This window comes from Schistocerca nitens, chromosome 7, assembly GCF_023898315.1.
Source record: "Schistocerca nitens isolate TAMUIC-IGC-003100 chromosome 7, iqSchNite1.1, whole genome shotgun sequence".
In the NCBI taxonomy this organism is placed as follows: domain Eukaryota; kingdom Metazoa; phylum Arthropoda; class Insecta; order Orthoptera; family Acrididae; genus Schistocerca; species Schistocerca nitens.
In genome coordinates this window covers 563,396,763-563,414,709 of record NC_064620.1, presented here as the reverse complement: position 1 = coordinate 563,414,709, position 17,947 = coordinate 563,396,763, and the positions used below count along the sequence as shown (strand labels likewise).

Genomic DNA, 17,947 nt, shown 5'->3' with positions numbered 1-17,947 from the left:
CTGAGCACTATGGGACTCAACTGCTGTGGTCATCAGTCCCCTAGAACTTAGAACTACTTAAACCTAACTAACCTAAGGACATCACACACATCCATGCCCGAGGCAGGATTCGAACCTGCGACCGTAGCAGTCGCACGGTTCTGGACTGCGCGCCCAGAACCGCGAGACCACCGCGGCCGGCTACTCTGAACTGGTTACAAAGACTGTTCTATTTAGTACAGTTGTATCAAATTTATAGTCAAATATTTATTTGCGGAACGATATGCCTTAAGATTAATGTGGAAGACACATAAATATGGATGATACAAGAAAAATATGGGCACGCCAACTGCACAGTTTTGCGAATTCTTGAACTTTGAAATCACATGAAGAAAAATAATTGTTCACATAGTGTGTCTTAAAACTAAAATTTTTTAATGTCATGTTCACCATTCAAGAGCATTATAAAACTTTACATTTGATACTATAAAGTCTACTCATACACAGCACACATGATCATTTACTCTTATATACATTGGCTTACTTTCGTTATAACCTACACACTTTTCTTAGAAACTATGTTAATGAATAAAAATTGTTCTCAGTAAAATGGCAGTGTTGGCTGGAGGAGGTGACGTCAAATATTGCTTTATTGACATCTTATAACGGCACCCTGTGTTGAGGCTTTGGATGGCACATTAATCGACTTCCTCAGAGAAGTCGAACTCCCTGACGGAAGGTGTTGTCAACATTCTCACATCGACCCCGTAAAAAGTAAAAGAGAAGCAATTGCTGTACACGAGTGACGAAGAACACATCTTGCAGTTTACGACGCCATCACAGCATTGAACGACGTGCAGCATCTCAGAAAACATCGACTTAATAACGTCTACTTTTATGGTACTGTTCTTCGGTCATCATTTTGCGGCGAGCGTAACATTAAAGAAAAGAAACAACTGAATTTTCCCTCCCTGCTAGCAAAAAAAGCAAAACTTTCGTTTCACTCGGGGAACTTTAACTTTCTAATATGAAGAATCTTTTAGCTATGAAACTTGTCTACGTTATTGACACTTTTATTGAATTTCTCAAAAACTCTGATTACATTTCTTTCTTACGTCACTGATTTGTCCAGTATAAATGTATGAACAACTGTGACATCTCCAGGTAGAGCTGAAATAGATATTTAGGAGACACTTCTTGAACGTAGTTCCCTTCCACCGTAATTATTATATTTCCAAACACTTTTCTATGTAGAGAAAGCTGTCCACCAACAGTCTCCTAAGAATAGGCACCACGGGATGTCAGTTGGGAGATGGCCTTGAGGCATGGTAGGAGGAAAGTGCCTTGACCCCACGCGCAATAAGAGTAGCGAAGATACTGTGGCAGACAAGTCTTTACACTGTTAAGTTGGAGGCAATATCGGTAGTTCAGACTGTAGCGCCGCAACCAGCTGATGCACCTACTAGCTGCTGGCACGAGTACAGTAAGATGGAAGTGGAAACAAGAAGACATCACTCTAAAACATACTGACAAGGGAACATCCCCATCGCACCCCCCTCAGATTTAGTTATAAGTTAGCACAGCGTATAGCCCTTGAAAAACTGAACACAGATCAATCGATAAAACAGGAAGAAGTTGTGTGGAACTATGAAAAAAATAAGCAAAATATACAAACTGAGTAGTCCATGTGCAAGATAGGCAGCATAAAGGATAGGGTGAGCTCAGGAGCGCCGTGATCCCGTGGTTAGCGTGAGCAGTTGCGGAACGAGATGTCCTTGGTTCAAGTCTTCCCTCGAGTGAAAAGTTTAATTTTTTATTTTCAGACAATTATTATCTGTCCGTCCGTCCGTCCGATGCGAGGTAACTGCGCCGAAGTATGACGACGCTACAGCTAAACAAACATCGAAGCACATGACGTCAGTCGACTACAGCGCACGGAAGAGAGAGTATTCCTGCTAACGAGACTCCCTGGCTGGCAGTTGGCTGTTCGCTACTTTGGACGAGAGTGTATTAAATATGTGAGATGCATTCCGTGGCCAATATGAATCCAGCAAATATAGCTCGCGTCTTCAATAACAATGTCAACAAATATTTTCCGAACTGTAAGGCAGACCGAACGATTGTCGAACATTTGTATGATTATTTCCTACATTTGTTGATAAACAGTACGTGTGGTGATGATTGTCTGAAAATAAAAAATTAAACTACTCACTCGAGGGAAGACTTGAACCAAGGACATCTCGTTCCGCAGCTGCTCACGCTAACCACGCGACCACGGCGCTCCCGAGCTCACACTCTCCTTGATGTTGCTTGTCTTGCGCATGGACTACTCAGTTTGTATATTTTGATTACTTTTTTCATAGTTCCACACAACTTCTTCCTGTTTTCTCGATTGATCTGTGTTCAGTTTTTCAAGGCCTATCCACTGTGCCAACTTATAACTAAATCTGAGGGGGGTGCGATGGGGAGGTTCCCTTGTGAGTGTAACCAGTGAAGGCAGTAAGATGATTTTTGTGAGTTTCCTTTATGACGTGATGCGTCCATTGCTCACCACGAACATACTTTTTAATTACTCACAGCTACCTACGTAGTTTCCTACCAGAAATCTGGCACTGAATCGTTCGATATGATCGTTGTTGTCATTTACTGATGGCATGTATCCCGATAAATACATCTACTCCCTGAAACGCAGGACTGGTTCCCTCAGAACACACTGACCGACTGTGACAGCAACTCATCAACCGTAATAGGACACAAGTTACTCTGCACAGAGTCGGAATCACAATTACGCGACCCTTATCACGAGAGTGAGCGGCAGGCTAAAGACGGGAGGAAGCGGTACGGCGTGGTTAGTGTAGTTTTGGAGAGTGGTCGCTGATGGCAGCGTGGTACTTCTAGGTCTCGTGGACCACCGCTGGCCGGCAACAGCTGAGCTGGGAGTTGACCACCGCTGGTGTCGTGCCGTGGCTGCGACGCGACGTTTCGGTGCCTCCGCCTGGACCCATCTTCAGCAGGCCGCTCAGTGCCTCGCCTTGTCCCACGCAGACAGCCGCTCCCTCTTGCGCGGACAGCGGCCCGCCTTGCGGATGTAAGGCCCGTACTCGCAGTCAGGGTGAGCGCACTCTCCACTCTGGATACAACTGAAACAACGCACGCGTCTGTTTAGATATTTCATTATTACTAGTTTACTCCACCAGGATCCAGAAATATACAGGGTGGTCCATCTGAAGTTTCGGATGAGATTATCTCGAAAACTATACATCGGGTAAAAGTAGTGCGTAAGATAAGTTCGTAAGCTCAAAGGGGGGCATCAAATTATACTACACGTGACCTCCAGCCCCCGCCCCCTTGGGTGGGGCGGGTGGCAACTTTTAAGTCCTAAATGGAAACACCCATTTTTTTTATTGCACATTCGGATTCTCCATAAAAAAGTAATCAAGTTTTGTCTGAAACATTTTTTTAAACCACTGGCAGATGGCGCTGAAATCGAGAAAAATTGAAATTGGGGAAGAACTCCGATTTATTTAGAATGATCCAAGAAGGACGCATCAAATAGGTACAAAATGTGCACCAATTCTTTCATTACGCAAACTTAACCTTTTTTTACAAAATATATCCTTCCCGCCACAGTTTTTGATGGAGGGAGTTAGAATGGTGTTAAAATCTTGTTAGGGAACTCTTCACAATTGCATTACTCACCCGACTGTGGCACTACTGTGGCCAAACTGCGAACTATGGCTCAGTATAAATGTCGGTGCAATGCGATCAGACGTCAGTTCACTTTCAGATTGTGAACCGTAAACATCAACTGACGAAAGTAAATTATTGATGTTCAGATGTGTGTGAAATCTTACGGGACTTAACTGCTAAGGTCATCAGTCCCTAAGCTTACACACTACTTAACCTACATTATCCTAAGGACAAACACACACACACCCATGCCCGAGGGAGGACAAGTAAATTATTCTTCAGCGAAATATGGCTCACTATCCTACTCCAGAGATTGTTGTATGACAGATGGCGCTAAAATCGGAAAAAAGTGAAACTGGGTACGAACTCTCAAAAATGATTCAAATGGCTCTAGGCACTATGGGACTTAACATCTGAGGTCATCAGTACCCTAGATTTAGAACAACGTAAACCTAACTAACCTAAGGATATCACGCATCCATGCCCGAGACAGGATTCGAACCTGCAACCGTAGCAGCAGCGCGGTTCCGGACTGAAGCGCCTAGAACCGCTCGGCCACAACGGCCGGTTGGGAAGAACTCTGATTTCTTTAGAATTATGCGAGAAAGACGCATCAAATCGATATAAAATGTGCACCAATTCCTTCGCTACGCCAAATTAAGCTATTTTTGTACAAAATATACTGAATCCTACTTTTAGCGTTGCCCAGGAGCAACGACATGGACGTAGTAGAATGATGTTGCCATGGGGTGCTTCATTAGTGAGAGTCCCCTTGCCTCTCACATGTTGGGGCGCTTTAGTAGTGTGAATCCCCTTGCCTCTCACAATTTGGGGTTGTTAATTAATTAAATTAGCCACGAAGAAATTGTTCAAAATTACCCCCATTTGCTTCAATGCATAAAGGCGATCGTCTGCGAAAGTTGTCCGCAGTTTTGATGAGCACATCCGGCGGTATGACTGCGCAAGCTCTTCGAATGCGTTGCTCCATATCGTTTTGGGTTGTGGGCTGTCTTTCATAAACAATATTTTTTAAATAACCCCACAAAAAAATCAGGAGATGTTAGGTCTGGTGAACGTGGAGGCCACTGAATTGGTCCGCCGCGTCCTATTCACCGACCAGGGTACCGAAAATTTAAAAGGCTCCGCACATTAAAGCATAATGGGGAACTGCTCCGTCATGTTGGAACCACATTCGTTGCCTAGATTCTAAATCAACATCTTCCATTAGCTCCAACAAATCATCGCGGAGAAGTTGTAAATAAGATTCCCCAGTAACATTTCGGTCAAAATATACGGTCCTATCAAGTAACCGTTTAAAATTCCACACCAGAACATTAACGACCATTTATGTTGATTGTCAACGGGCCTGTGCCAGTGTGGATTGACAGGGGACTAATAATGACAATCATGACGATTCAATTCGCCATTGTTTTTGAATGTGGCTTCATCGGTGAACATAACGTATCTAAAAAAATGATTGTAACCTCTTATCATTTCCGAGGCCCATTCCCAGAAATGCACGAGTATTTGGATATGTTTCGGCGTTAATGCCTGTGTCAGTGTGATATGATACGCATGATATTTAAGTGCCTTCAAAATCCTCAAAACAGTTGATTTCGGTATTCCAGTTTGTCTCTGAATTGGACGGCTACTAATTTCTGGATCCAGTTGAAGACAGGCGAGAACGGTAAGGGTACGAGCGACATTTTCATTGTATACGCGATGACGAGGTGGACAGTGCATGTATCCATTTCGAGCTCATTGAGCGCAATTTCGATTAATGTTTTCGCTTGTATGTAATCTGTTTGGGAAACGATCCGCATACAATTGCGCAGCTGCAGCGTAATTGTTATGGCATTCACCTAAAATTAACATCGTATCTACAATCTTTGTAGCAGGATAGTGAGCCATGTTTCGTTAAAGAATAATTTGCTTTCGTCAGCTGATGTTTACGGTTCACAATCTGAAAGTGAAGTGACGTCTGATTGCATTGCACCGACCTTTATACCGAGCCATAGTTCGCAGTTTGGCCACGGTCGGGCGAGTAACGCAATTGTGAAGAGTTCCCTAACGAGATTTTAACACCATTCCACCTCACTCCATCAAAAACTGTGGCGGGTAGGATATAGTTTGTAAGAAAATAGCTTAATTTCGCGTAATGAAAGAACTGGTGCACATTTTGTATCGATTTGATGCGTCCTTCTCGGATCATTCTAAATAAATCGGAGTTCTTCCCCAATTTCAAGTTTTCTCGATTTCAGCGCCATCTGTCAGTGGTTTAAAAAAATGTTTCAGACAAAGCTTGATTATTTTTTATCGAGAATCCGAATCTGCAATACAAAATGGAGGTTCCCATTTAAGATTAAAAGTTGGCCCCTTCCCCACCCAAGGGGGCAGGAGCTGGGGAACACTTGTAGTATCCTTTGATGTCCCTCTTTGAGCTACGAACTTGTATTACCCACTTTTTTTACCCGATGTATTGTTTTCGAGATAATCTCATCCGAAACTTCAGATGGAACACCGTGTATAGAGCGAGTAACGAGTACAAGTGCAAAAAAAAAATGGTTCAAATGGCTCTGAGCACTATGGGACTTAACATCTATGGTCATCAGTACCCTAGAACTTAGAACTACTTAAACCTAACTAACCTAAGGACATAACACAACACCCAGCCATCACGAGGCAGAGAAAATCCCTGACCCCGCCGGGAATCGAACCCGGGAACCCGGGCGTGGGAAGCGAGAACGCTACCGCACGACCACGAGATGCGGGCGTACAAGTGCAGGTATTTTTATATACGGTACCTTGACATGTACACACATCAGTGTTTGCTTGCTTTTTCTCTGTGTCGAACAGTCTTCCCACCGACACATTACAAACTTCACAAACTTAACTGGACCGCCGGCCGAAGTGGCCGTGCGGTTAAAGGCGCTGCAGTCTGGAGCCGCAAGACCGCTCCGGTCGCAGGTTCGAATCCTGCCTCGGGCATGGATGTTTGTGATGTCTTTAGGTTAGTTAGGTTTAACTAGTTCTAAGTTCTAGGGGACTAATGACCTCAGCAGTTGAGTCCCATAGTGCTCAGAGCCATTTTTTTTTTTTTAACTGGACCGCGACGTGAACGACGCAGTATAATCCTTTTTGCACCTACCCATTTCCACTTCAGTACCTGACTTCCTGCACAAGGGAAAATAAGTATTAACAGTTTGCTCTTGTCAGTCATAATGATTGGGCTGCAAAAGAAGTAGACACTGATGTGACGGTGTTCAGTACACGGTCCTCCATCACCAACAGAACGGCCTGCATTTACACCCATTACTCGCAGTGTAAGGGAGAGTATTGTACCGTGAAACACTTTTTCAGGCTTTCATCTGTAGCCAGCCAGCACTCTAATACAAGTTTAAAACATATTTCTAATCACAGCATTTACTTTATGTCTTACGGTTTTTTTTCTGAAATTACAAAATTTACTCCCGAAAAGTAAGGTTCTTCCAAATGTGAAAAAGTGTTCCAAGGTACGCAATGACCACGGACATAGTAACAAATATTGTATTCAAATGTAAAGGTTTTTCAGTCGAGTAAATCTTGTCTATAATGTATTTAATAGTCTTTGCGCATTATTACTTTATTAAGTGTGAAGAATCAGTAACAAAAATCAAATTAACGAGAAGTATTATTAAAAAAAACCGTTACACGCTAAAAACCTTCTGAAATCGAAGCTATTGGCAAACTACACAAATTTCCACTTTCAAGGCAGGGAAAATTGTGAAGGCATTAAATAAATTTAACGCCAGATACTCTACGCCAGGTAGTACTTGTCCATGTTGTTGAGTAAGTCGTGACCAAATAAGATGAGTCCGAGACCCGAACCTGGAACATTAGCTTTCGAAGCTTGGACAGTAGGAGAGAGGTACCGCCGAGGACGATTCGCAAATCGTGGCTGGATGACTCAGTCGGAAAAAGAAGTGCCCCCAAAGGGCAAGGTTGTGGATTTGAGACTCGATACCGTCCATTCTTTTAATCAGTGAGGAAGTTTCAAAACATGCTACACTCTCCTGTACACTCTTTCTGGGTCCCAGACCTGATCCTCGATGACTGTCTACTTGAGGTCCGAGTCACTAGTGGCGGGTACTCACTACTTGTCCCTGGTGGAGAAGTAGTCCTTGCCGCGGCGCAGGCGGGCGCAGCCGGCGTGGTGGCCGAAGCACTCGCAGCGGCAGCTGGCGCCACCATGCAGACGGCGCGCGGAGAAGGCGCTGGGGCACCGGCAGCCGGCCGCGTGGCTGCAACACGGCGCCACACCGGTCGCAAGTCACACAGGTGCATAGATTTTTGGACAAGATAGTTGTGGAGACGAAGCAGCGATTAGTATGATTAATCAATTATTCGAAAGCAGTCTTAATCGCATTTATTATTCTTGTCAGGAAGGTCAAAGTTCGTAGTAATAGACGGCAAATCATCGAGTAAACCTGAAGTGATATTAGGTGTTCCCCAGGGAAGCGTCCTGGGATCTCTGCTGTTTCTGATCTATATAAATAACCTGGCTGACAATCTGAGCAGTTGTCTTAGGTTGTTCGCAGATGATGCTGTAATTTATCGTCTAGTAAGGTCATCCGAAGACCAGTATCAGTTGCAAAGCGATTTAGAAAAGATTGCTGTATGGTGTGGCAGGTGGCAGTTGACGCTAAATAACGAAAAGTGTGAGGTGATCCACATGAGATCCAAGGAAATCCGTTGGAGTTCGATTACTCAATAAATAGTACAATTCTCAAGGCTGTCAATTCAACTACCTGGGTGTTAAAATTACGAACAACTTCAGTTGGAAAGACCAAAGGTTGCGTTTCATTGGCAGTACACTTAGAAGATGCAACAAGTCCACTAAAGAGACAGCTTACACTACACTCGTTCGTTCTCTGTTAGAATATTCCTGCGCGGTGTGGGATCCATACCAGGTGGGATTGACGGAGGACATCGAAAGGGTGCAAAAAAAAAAGAGCAGCTCGTTTTGTATTATCACGTAATAGGGGAGAGAGTGTGGCAGATATGATACGCGAGTTGGAATGGAAGTCATTAAAGCAAAGACGTTTTTCGTCGCGGCGAGATCTATTTACCAAATTTCAGTCACCAACTTTCTCTTCCGAATGCGAAAATATTTTGTTGAGCCCAACCTACATAGGTAGGAATGATCATCAAAATAAAATAAGAGAAATCAGAGCTCGAACAGAAAGGTTTAGGTGTTCGTTTTTCCCACGCGCTGTTCGGGAGTGGAATGGTAGAGAGACAGTATGATTGTGGTTCGATGAACCCTCTGCCAAGCACTTAAATTTGAATTTCAGAGTAATCATGTAGATGTAGATGTAGATACCGCCAACCGGTTTCAACCCAACGTAGGGGTCATCTTCTGGTCGTTTACACTGTGACATTGTAGATATCCGTCAGAAAGACTCCATTATACAACAGCTAAAATTACGTAAATTTAAAATATGTTACCCATTGGTCGACTGCTGGTGGTGTCACTCCTGTGTACATAACGGCAGGAAACTATGCAAGACTACCTCTTCGTGTGGGTTTAAACAGCGTGCTGAGATCACGTGAATAGACGGCAACAACCCTCAGCGGCGATCGACGGAATTTAATACAGTTTATTATATGTAATTACTAGTGACCTTGGTTTAACATAAATTTAAGTGACAGTAAATAACAGAAAACGGAACCATTCCATTTAAAAAGAGTTACAATTATAGTGTTAATTATAAAATAATAACAAATGTTCCGTAGTAAACTCGTAAAATTCGTAAAAGTATATTACATTACGTGCAATAATATAAAGTAAAACAATTTGTGACACACAAAACTGCTGTCGTCTTGTATTATAATATATCTATTCGTACATTTACGTAGAAAACATTTGAGTCATTTTACTAAAATGGCTAATATGGAAGGACTACAACGCCCTCTACTCCTTGTGGTGAGGACGCCGTTGCCATGGATTATAAAGCGAATATCAGTAAATTGACTCAAATGTTTTCTACGTAAATTTACGAATAGATATATTATAATACAAGACGACAGCAGTTTTTGTGTGTCACAAATTGTTTTACTTTATATTATTGCACGTAATGTAATATACTTTTACGAATTTTACTAGTTCACTAGGGAACATTTGTTATTATTTTATAATTAGCACTATAATTGTAACTCTTTTTAAATGGAATGGTTCCGTTTTCTGTTATTTACTGTCACTTAAATTTATTTTACACCAAGGTGACTAGTAATTACGTATAATAAACCGTATTAAATTCCGTTGGTCGCCGCTGGGGGTGTTGCCGTCTATTCACGTGATCTCAGCACGCTATTTAAACCGATACGAGCAGTTAGTCTCGCATAGTTTCCTGCCGTTATGTAGACAGGAGTGACACCACCAGCAGTCGACGAATGGGTAACATATTTTAAATTTACGTAATTTTAGCTGTTGTAAATGGAGTCTTCCTGAGGGATATCTATAATTTCACAGTGTAAACGCCCAGAAGACGACCCCTACGTCGGGTTGAAGCCGGTTGGCGGTATAATAAAAATAAATGCGATTAAGACTGTTTTTGAATAATTGACACAGATGCAGTTGTCTATTCAGTGAAATAACACGTAAGTGAATAAAGTGATATTGCAACTTCCAGGCCCTTATGTGATCCGCTTCCGCTCTATAATAAACAAAGATTATTGGGTTTGGCAATATTTGTTGTGGTTTCGGTAGTTAAGTACGAAATTCATGGTCTTTACGCAAGTACACTATGCTCTCAGTTATTACCGAAATTATACTCTTTTCCAAATTCGTCTATAATATTATTAAACTTTTTTGCGAACTATAGCGTGAACACGTTATAGTACAGAAACGTGGGCATGCTGTAGATTTCACTTTACAAACAAATTTTGTCCCTACAAAAATTGTCATTTCTTTTTGTTTTATATCATTCATATCTAATGCCGTCTGGACTTTATTATTTTCCAAATTTAATTTATGTGACGATAAATGAAACTTTGAAAGAATTATTATTATCTTTTTGTAAAACGTATTCAGTTTCTGTAAAAACGGTTTATTATGATACGAAATGTCGATGTAAGCAGACCTTATCACATGGCATTTCTTTAAAATTTTACAATTTTATTTTACAAGAATATCGAATACTCATTACTACAGCTATACTCAGATTTTTGTATGTATAAAATTGACAAAAGTTTGTCCACACTCTTCCTCTCTGTAAAAATCCGATGTTATGGTGGTCACAATTTCGAACAAATAGCTTCGGGAGCATTTTGCAAAAGTATAAATTGTTATGCAGAACTGAATGGTCGCGATATCAATCAGTATGCAGTCGTCTTCGGAAGAGCTTTGTAGTATGTCTTTTGTTACGAAGACTTATGGGCAAATGTTTTTCTGTGATGTTAACAGTATTTATTGTTTATTTTGATAAACACAGTCGTGATCGCATTTGTTTTTATTTTTAATTTTTAGATGATCTTATAGTAGACCATCTTCAGATCTTACGTGATTAATTATGCAGCGTCGCCATGACACACATTTTTAACATTTTTTGTACAAGCAGGCGCGAGGGAAATGATTTCTCGTTTCGTTTTTGTCCTTACAGATAATTCTGTATGGTTTTACTTGTTTCTAAAGGTTAATGGAAAGGTCTACTGCGTTCTTTGCGATATATTCGAATTAATTTGGACTTAAATGTCACTGAGAACATCTATATCCGCGTGTGCAAGTAATGAAATGGCGAAGGAAAAATGAAAATGACATTTGGATCCTGGAATGTGCAAGGTATCTCCATAAAACTGAATATATTACCAACAGCTGGGCTATATTAATAATATATTTAAGAAAGGGGATCGCAAAAGCTGCTCGAACTATCGGGGAGTTTGTGTTATAAACACATTAATGACAATTTTTGGGAAAATTATTAAAAAAAGCTGGACATAAATTTTAAAAACGAGGATGAAGAATGTGGCTTCGCAGCTGGTAGATCACGCGAAGACCTTGACAGTTTTAAAATGGATGTTATCGTGCTCTCTGTGAGACGAAGAGGAAAGGCAAAGGAGAAGAACAACTTGTTAATTATGTACATATTTAGAGTGTAGTTTCCAAAGAGGTAAGAGCCAAAGCAGGAGTCTCCATCACGATAAACAAAAAGCATGGAAAAAGAGAACGACGGACTGGAAATTTATTAATGAATGTATTAGTGTGAAAGAAAAGACTATTTGTCTGAGAAGTTGTAATTATTGGTGTATATACACCCACGAATGATGCAAGAGACCAGGAGAAAGATACTTTCTGGACAATCTTCAGGGAGACTACAGAAAAAATCCGAAGGAGGAAGGAACTGGTTATCATGGGGGATATGAACGGAAGAGTAGGAATTAGAGAACCATGTCTGATAGTGGAAAAACATGGGGAGACATAATGTAATGACAATGAAGAACGACTGATTGAAATTTGCGAACAGTTTGATATGAAATTTATCAAAACATTTTTTTAAACATAAGGATATTCATAAATATACATGGCAGCAGAATACCAGAGAACTTCATTCTATAACAGATTACATTATCATTAGACAGACAAGTAGTTTCAGGGCAGCAGATGTTAGATCTTATAGAGAAGCCCAGTGTGGATCAGACCGTTATTTAGTAAAAATGAAGAGTTTTTGGCAATGGAAGAATGCAAAGAATGATTCTAACAACATTAATACGAACTGTGCTGAGAAATCTCAAACTATATACTTCAATATTGACAGCCTAGAAGATGAAGCTACACGAACATTCTTTGCTGCCATGATGGAAAAAATCATTGGAAGAATCATTTGAAGAAAGTGCAGAAGAAATGTAGGATTACATAAAATCCAAGTATTGCAACAAAGGTGCTGGGCAAAAGGGGAAACAGCCACAACCGTACACCAGAATGGTGGTTGGAGGCAATAGAAGTGGCAGTTAAAGAATAGTGGAAGGCATCCAGCCGGTGGTTGAATGATAAATCGGAAGTAACAAGAACAGTCTACAAGGAAAAAAATAAGAATAGCAAAGAATGAAGCAAGGGAAAGGACATGTGCCAATGTCAATAGCAAATTAGGATTTAGGAGAGGCCGGCCGCTGTGGCCGAGCGGTTCTACGCGCTTCCGTCTGGAACCACGCGACCACTACGGTCACAGGTTCGAATCCTGCCTCGGACATGGATGTGTGTGACGTCCATAGGTTAGTTAGGTTTAAGTAGTTCTAAGTTCTAGGGGACTGGTGACCTCAGCAATGGCTCAGAGCCATTTGAACCATTTGGGAGAGCGAAACAAGCGTGGTCAGTATTAAAATGACTTCGACAAGAGACAAAAGCCAAAACCAATCTTCAACTGATAACACCAAAAGAATGGGAAGAATATTTTCGGAAATTATTAAATGAGGGTGGATAAGAGTATCTAGAGGAAGGAACAGTGAAAGAAGAGGAGCAGGAAGGGGAGGAGATCCAAGTTTTAGAAAGCGATGTTAGGAAGGTAGTAAGAAAAGGGAAGAATGGTAAATCACCTGGACCAGGCAACATCAATCTGCAGCTCTTAAAATATGGTGGTGACAAAATGGTGAAGCTAATAACACGGTTATTAAATAAAATATTACACTGAGATTCAGTATCCTAGGAAATGAAGCTGGGCTATATTAATAATATATTTAAGAAAGGGGATCGCAAAAACTTGTCGAACTATCGAGGAGTTTGTGTTATAAACACATTAATGACAATTTTTGGGAAAATGATTAAAAATAAGCTGGACATAAACTTTAAAAACAGGACGAAGAATGTGGCTTCGCAGCTGATCGATCATGCGAAGACCATATTTTCACATTACGACAGATCTTAGAAAACATAGGGAAAAACCAAAAAACATAGGATTAATTTTTATAGATTTAGAAAAAGCAAATGATACTGTCCATAGAAAACTACTTTGGAGATCATTACATGTGGCAAACAAAATGTTCCTTTAATCAAAATAATACAGGGAATGTATAAAGATAAGATATGTCAAGTGAAAATTGGTAGTACACTTTCAGAAAAATTTAGAATAAGCAAGGGTCTGTTACAAGGTTGCCCCACGTCACCAACATTATTTAAAATCTATAGATATTGGTCTAAAGATTTGGTATCGTAAATGGAATGGGATGGGGCTAGAAATTAAAGTGGAGTTTATTTACATCACCTGCTATTTTCTGATGATCAGGTAGTTATAGTATAAGAGGGGGAGGATGCAAATGATATGTGTAACCAATTAGCAATGGAATATAGAAACCGAGGATTGAAGATTAATTACCAGAAAACAGAATACCTCACTAATGATCCAGATGACTTATACACAGACGGAAAGAAAATTAAGAAGGTCAATACCTTCTATTATTTGGGATCCATTTTAGAGTTGCGGGGAAAATCAGAGGTAGAAATTAGTAAAACAATTAACAGTGGAAGGAAGGTCATTGGGATGTTCAACTCAAGGTTATGGAGCAGAAATGTAATAAACCGTACAAAAAAAAATCATATGCAGATCGATACCAGAGAGCGTAGTTTTATGTATGGAGTGGAGACTTGGACTACAAATCTGAAACACCTAAAAAAAGTGCAAGCAGTAGAAACAGAATTCTGGATAAGATCAGCAAGAATTTCTAGAAAAGAGAGCGTAAGAAACGACGAAATAATAAAGAGAATGGAAGTAAGAGAAAGAATACATTACGCGGTGGATAGAAAGAAATTACAATGGTACGGCCATGTAAGAAGAATGGGGGAAGCCAGAATTCCGAAATTGATCCTGGAATGGGAGCCAGAGAGAAAGAAGAGAATAGGACGCCCTATGACTACCTGGCTCCAAAATGTACGCTTAACAATGAGAAGACTTGTCGCAGAGGATGAAGACATACAAGAACGAAAACTCCAATGTATCCCAGGTCTCTTCAGTCGTAGTGACTGGCTTAGTGGAGCAGTGTTAGTCTCTCCAGAGCCCATGACCATGTATTTGGTCGGATGCTAGTCGCGTGATGCTGCTGAAATGCTAATAGTGGTGTTGAGTTTGGTGCTCCTGAAAATACGAATTCCATTCACATGCGATTTCTGAAGGAGAACCCATCTTTGAAATATTAATTACAGAATGTAGATACCGTTACACCTGCTACTCCGAAACGATGGTGGCAACTCGCTACTCCATAGCAGTAGCGACGACGACTTTACAAAATTGGCGACGAGGTTTTACATAATATCGTGAGGCAGCTTTATTCGCCAAGTTCAAATACATCCACTAATTGACAGTAAGAGCACTTACAGACCTGCAACAAAGTTTAGCCATAATTTCAAACCTTTACGAAACCTTATCTCTCTGAATCCCCACACCTCCCTCCCCCTTCAGAATGATTAAAAACGGTTATCACTTACTACACTGACACTGTTCACGCACTAAAATTGCGACATCAGGCATGACGTCTTAATTTATTATTTCTTTACTAATGTGTCTATTCTCAACACATTTTGCAGACTGTATCCGCATATACAACGAAGATGTTTGCAAAACTATATCACTGTACGAGACATAGTTCATGATGCGTGACATCATCATTTAATTTCTTGAAAAGTCGCTTTTGTTGAAATATAGCAAATTACCCACACTACACTCATCCACTGTTTGAGAATGACAGCCTTTAGTGACTTTCAACCAACTTTAAACACAACTTCAAACAATTCGTGAAAATTTTCTAGCTTCAAATACTTAAGGGGCTCCGGAAAGGCTCAAAATCATGAAAAGTTCTATTTTTACTTTTTTGCGTTTTCTGAATCTGCAGACTATTACCTTTTAATAGATATATAATTTATTCAATTCCGAAGACTACAACTATTTTTAAATTTTTTTTGAAATGTGTTCTACATGGGCGTGACCCACTGTGGCGCTGTTAAACTGCTGTCAAATGGTGTTATTATTAACGTCCGTGTTCATCACGTACATTTTAGTGATGTGAGATAAAGTATGTGTTGTGGCTAACCTGTGATGGTTCAATATATATCGCTGGTGTGATTTTCGATTGTTTCATGTTTATTTACTCTGTCGTTATCTCGAAAATATTCGTAATTAATTCTCTTTCTTGAGTCTCTGTTTTGTTGAAGTATAATAATGAGTAAAAGTAAAGTTATTAGAAATCCTCTGAAGGCTTTTAAGAAAAGGAGAAATGTTGGAAAGCCAAAGGTATGTGTTATTACTGTAAACAATAAAGACGATGAAAATCCCCAACATAGCTTGTGTCCCAAAGAAGAAGACAGTTGGTGTAAATATAACGAAGGATTGCTAACTGGTGAAGTGTACACTCATAAGCATAGTCTGCCTCATGCAATAATGGAGGTGACAAAACCTATTTTCAGAGACTTAGCAGCACCTGAACTGTTGAAAAAGTGTATTCACGGAAAAACTCAAAACCCCAATGAAAGTGTAAATAGTGTTTTATGGTCGAGAATCCCCAAGACTGTATTTGTTGGAATAGAAACATTTCACTTTGGTGTGTATGATGCTGTTGCGACTTTCAATGAAGGCAACATTGTAAGGTGTAAGGTATTTAGAAATATGGGAATGAAGATAGGTTCTAACATGGTACGAGCGATGCTTGCTTTAGACAAGGAACGCCTTCGGGCTGCAGACAGGGCTGTAAAGAGTCTAGAAATACAAGCAAGAGTAAACAGGAGGAGGAACAAGAGGAAGCTGGAGGAGGAGTTTGCAGAGGATGGAAATCCATCCTATGGACCTGGAATGCACTAAAATGTTAATCCAATCTTTGTCGCTCGATTCCCAAAACTTTTATTTTCTCATACTAATTACATGTTTTCTAAGGATCTTCCAAACATATTTGTTTCAAACTTTCAGTAAATGTTACACAGTACCTTCTGCATAATTTAACACAGCCTTTTTCCAAAAAACTGCATATTTTTGAATATATAAATAAAAAATTGCAAAAAATGTTGTGAATTTTCATTACAATTGAAAAAAAATCATCTTTAATAACTGAACTAAAATTTTGTAAAATCCCTGTGTTAAGTTGTAGCCCATATTCCAATAAATAATCAGTAAAAAGTTCAACTTCCTACCTCAAATACTTTGTGAGGAAAGATGTAATTTATAAGCGTTATTTTAACATTGCAAGTATAGGGCGTTCCGGAGCCCCTTAACAGATTGATCAGAAGTTTGAAGCCGTTTCACATATGGAAGATCGGTTCCTACGAAGAATCGGTTTTTTTGTGTGTCCTTGTATAGGGGTTGCAAAAAATATGGAAACATCGCGAGAACTGCATGCTTGTACATAAATGCAGGTGATAGCCATGCTTGGATGTTGCAATGTTGTATTTCACCACGAAATGGCTTCAATATGGTGCAAGTGTCACTCGTGGTCACAACAGTGTTCTGTGTAGTAAGTTGTGAATGCATTATATCTGAGCTAAGTAAATTCTGGTCTGGTCAAATTGTTGGTGCTCGTATGATGGGTGCTTCCAAGATGGCGGAAGTGTTTGTGTTTCAGGAGAAAACGTACCGAAGATTTATACCACATGCAGAGAAGATCAGTTTGGATTCCGTAGAAATGTTGGAACACGTGAGGCAATACTGACCCTACGACTTATCTTAGAAAATAGATTAAGGAAAGGCAAACCTACGTTCCTAGCATTTGTAGACTTAGAGAAAGCTTTTGACAATGTTGACTGGAATACTCTCTTTCAAATTCTGAAGGTGGCAGGGGTAAAATACAGGGAGCGAAAGGCTATTTACAGTTTGTACAGAAAGCAAAATGGTTCAAATGGCTCTGAGCACTATGGGACTTAACTACTGTGGTCATAAGTCCCCTAGAACTTAGAACTACTTAAACCTAACTAACCTAAGGAAAGCACACAACACCCAGCCATCACGAGGCAGAGAAAATCCCTGACCCCGCCGGGAATCGAACCCGGGAACCCGGGCGTGGGAAGCGAGAACGCTACCGCACGACCACGAGATGCGGGCTACAGAAAGCAGATGGCAGTTATACGAGTCGAGTCGGAAGCAGTGGTTGGAAAGGGGGTGAGACAGGGTTGCAACATCTCCCCGATGTTATTCAATTTGTATATTGAACAAGCAGTAAAGGAAAAAAAAGAATGGAGTAGGCATTAAAATCCATGGAGAAGAAATAAAAACTTTGAGGTTCGCCGATGACATTGTAATTCTGTCAGAGACAGCAAAGGACTTGGAAGAGCAGT

The 17,947-nt window shown here is 40.4% G+C and overlaps 1 protein-coding gene across 1 annotated transcript in view; it reads right to left on the bottom strand.

Moving 5' to 3' along the window:
- Window positions 1–334: 334 nt before the first annotated feature.
- Window positions 335–17,947, bottom strand: part of LOC126195296 (uncharacterized) — a 727,046-nt gene continuing 709,433 nt past the window's right edge. The window contains exons 5-6 of the mRNA XM_049933847.1: window positions 7,803–7,949; window positions 335–3,119 (exon numbers count right to left, since the gene is read on the bottom strand). Coding sequence (XP_049789804.1) covers window positions 2,999–3,119; window positions 7,803–7,949 — 268 coding nt within the window. The 3' untranslated portion in view covers window positions 335–2,998. The remainder of the gene's footprint in view (window positions 3,120–7,802; window positions 7,950–17,947) is intronic.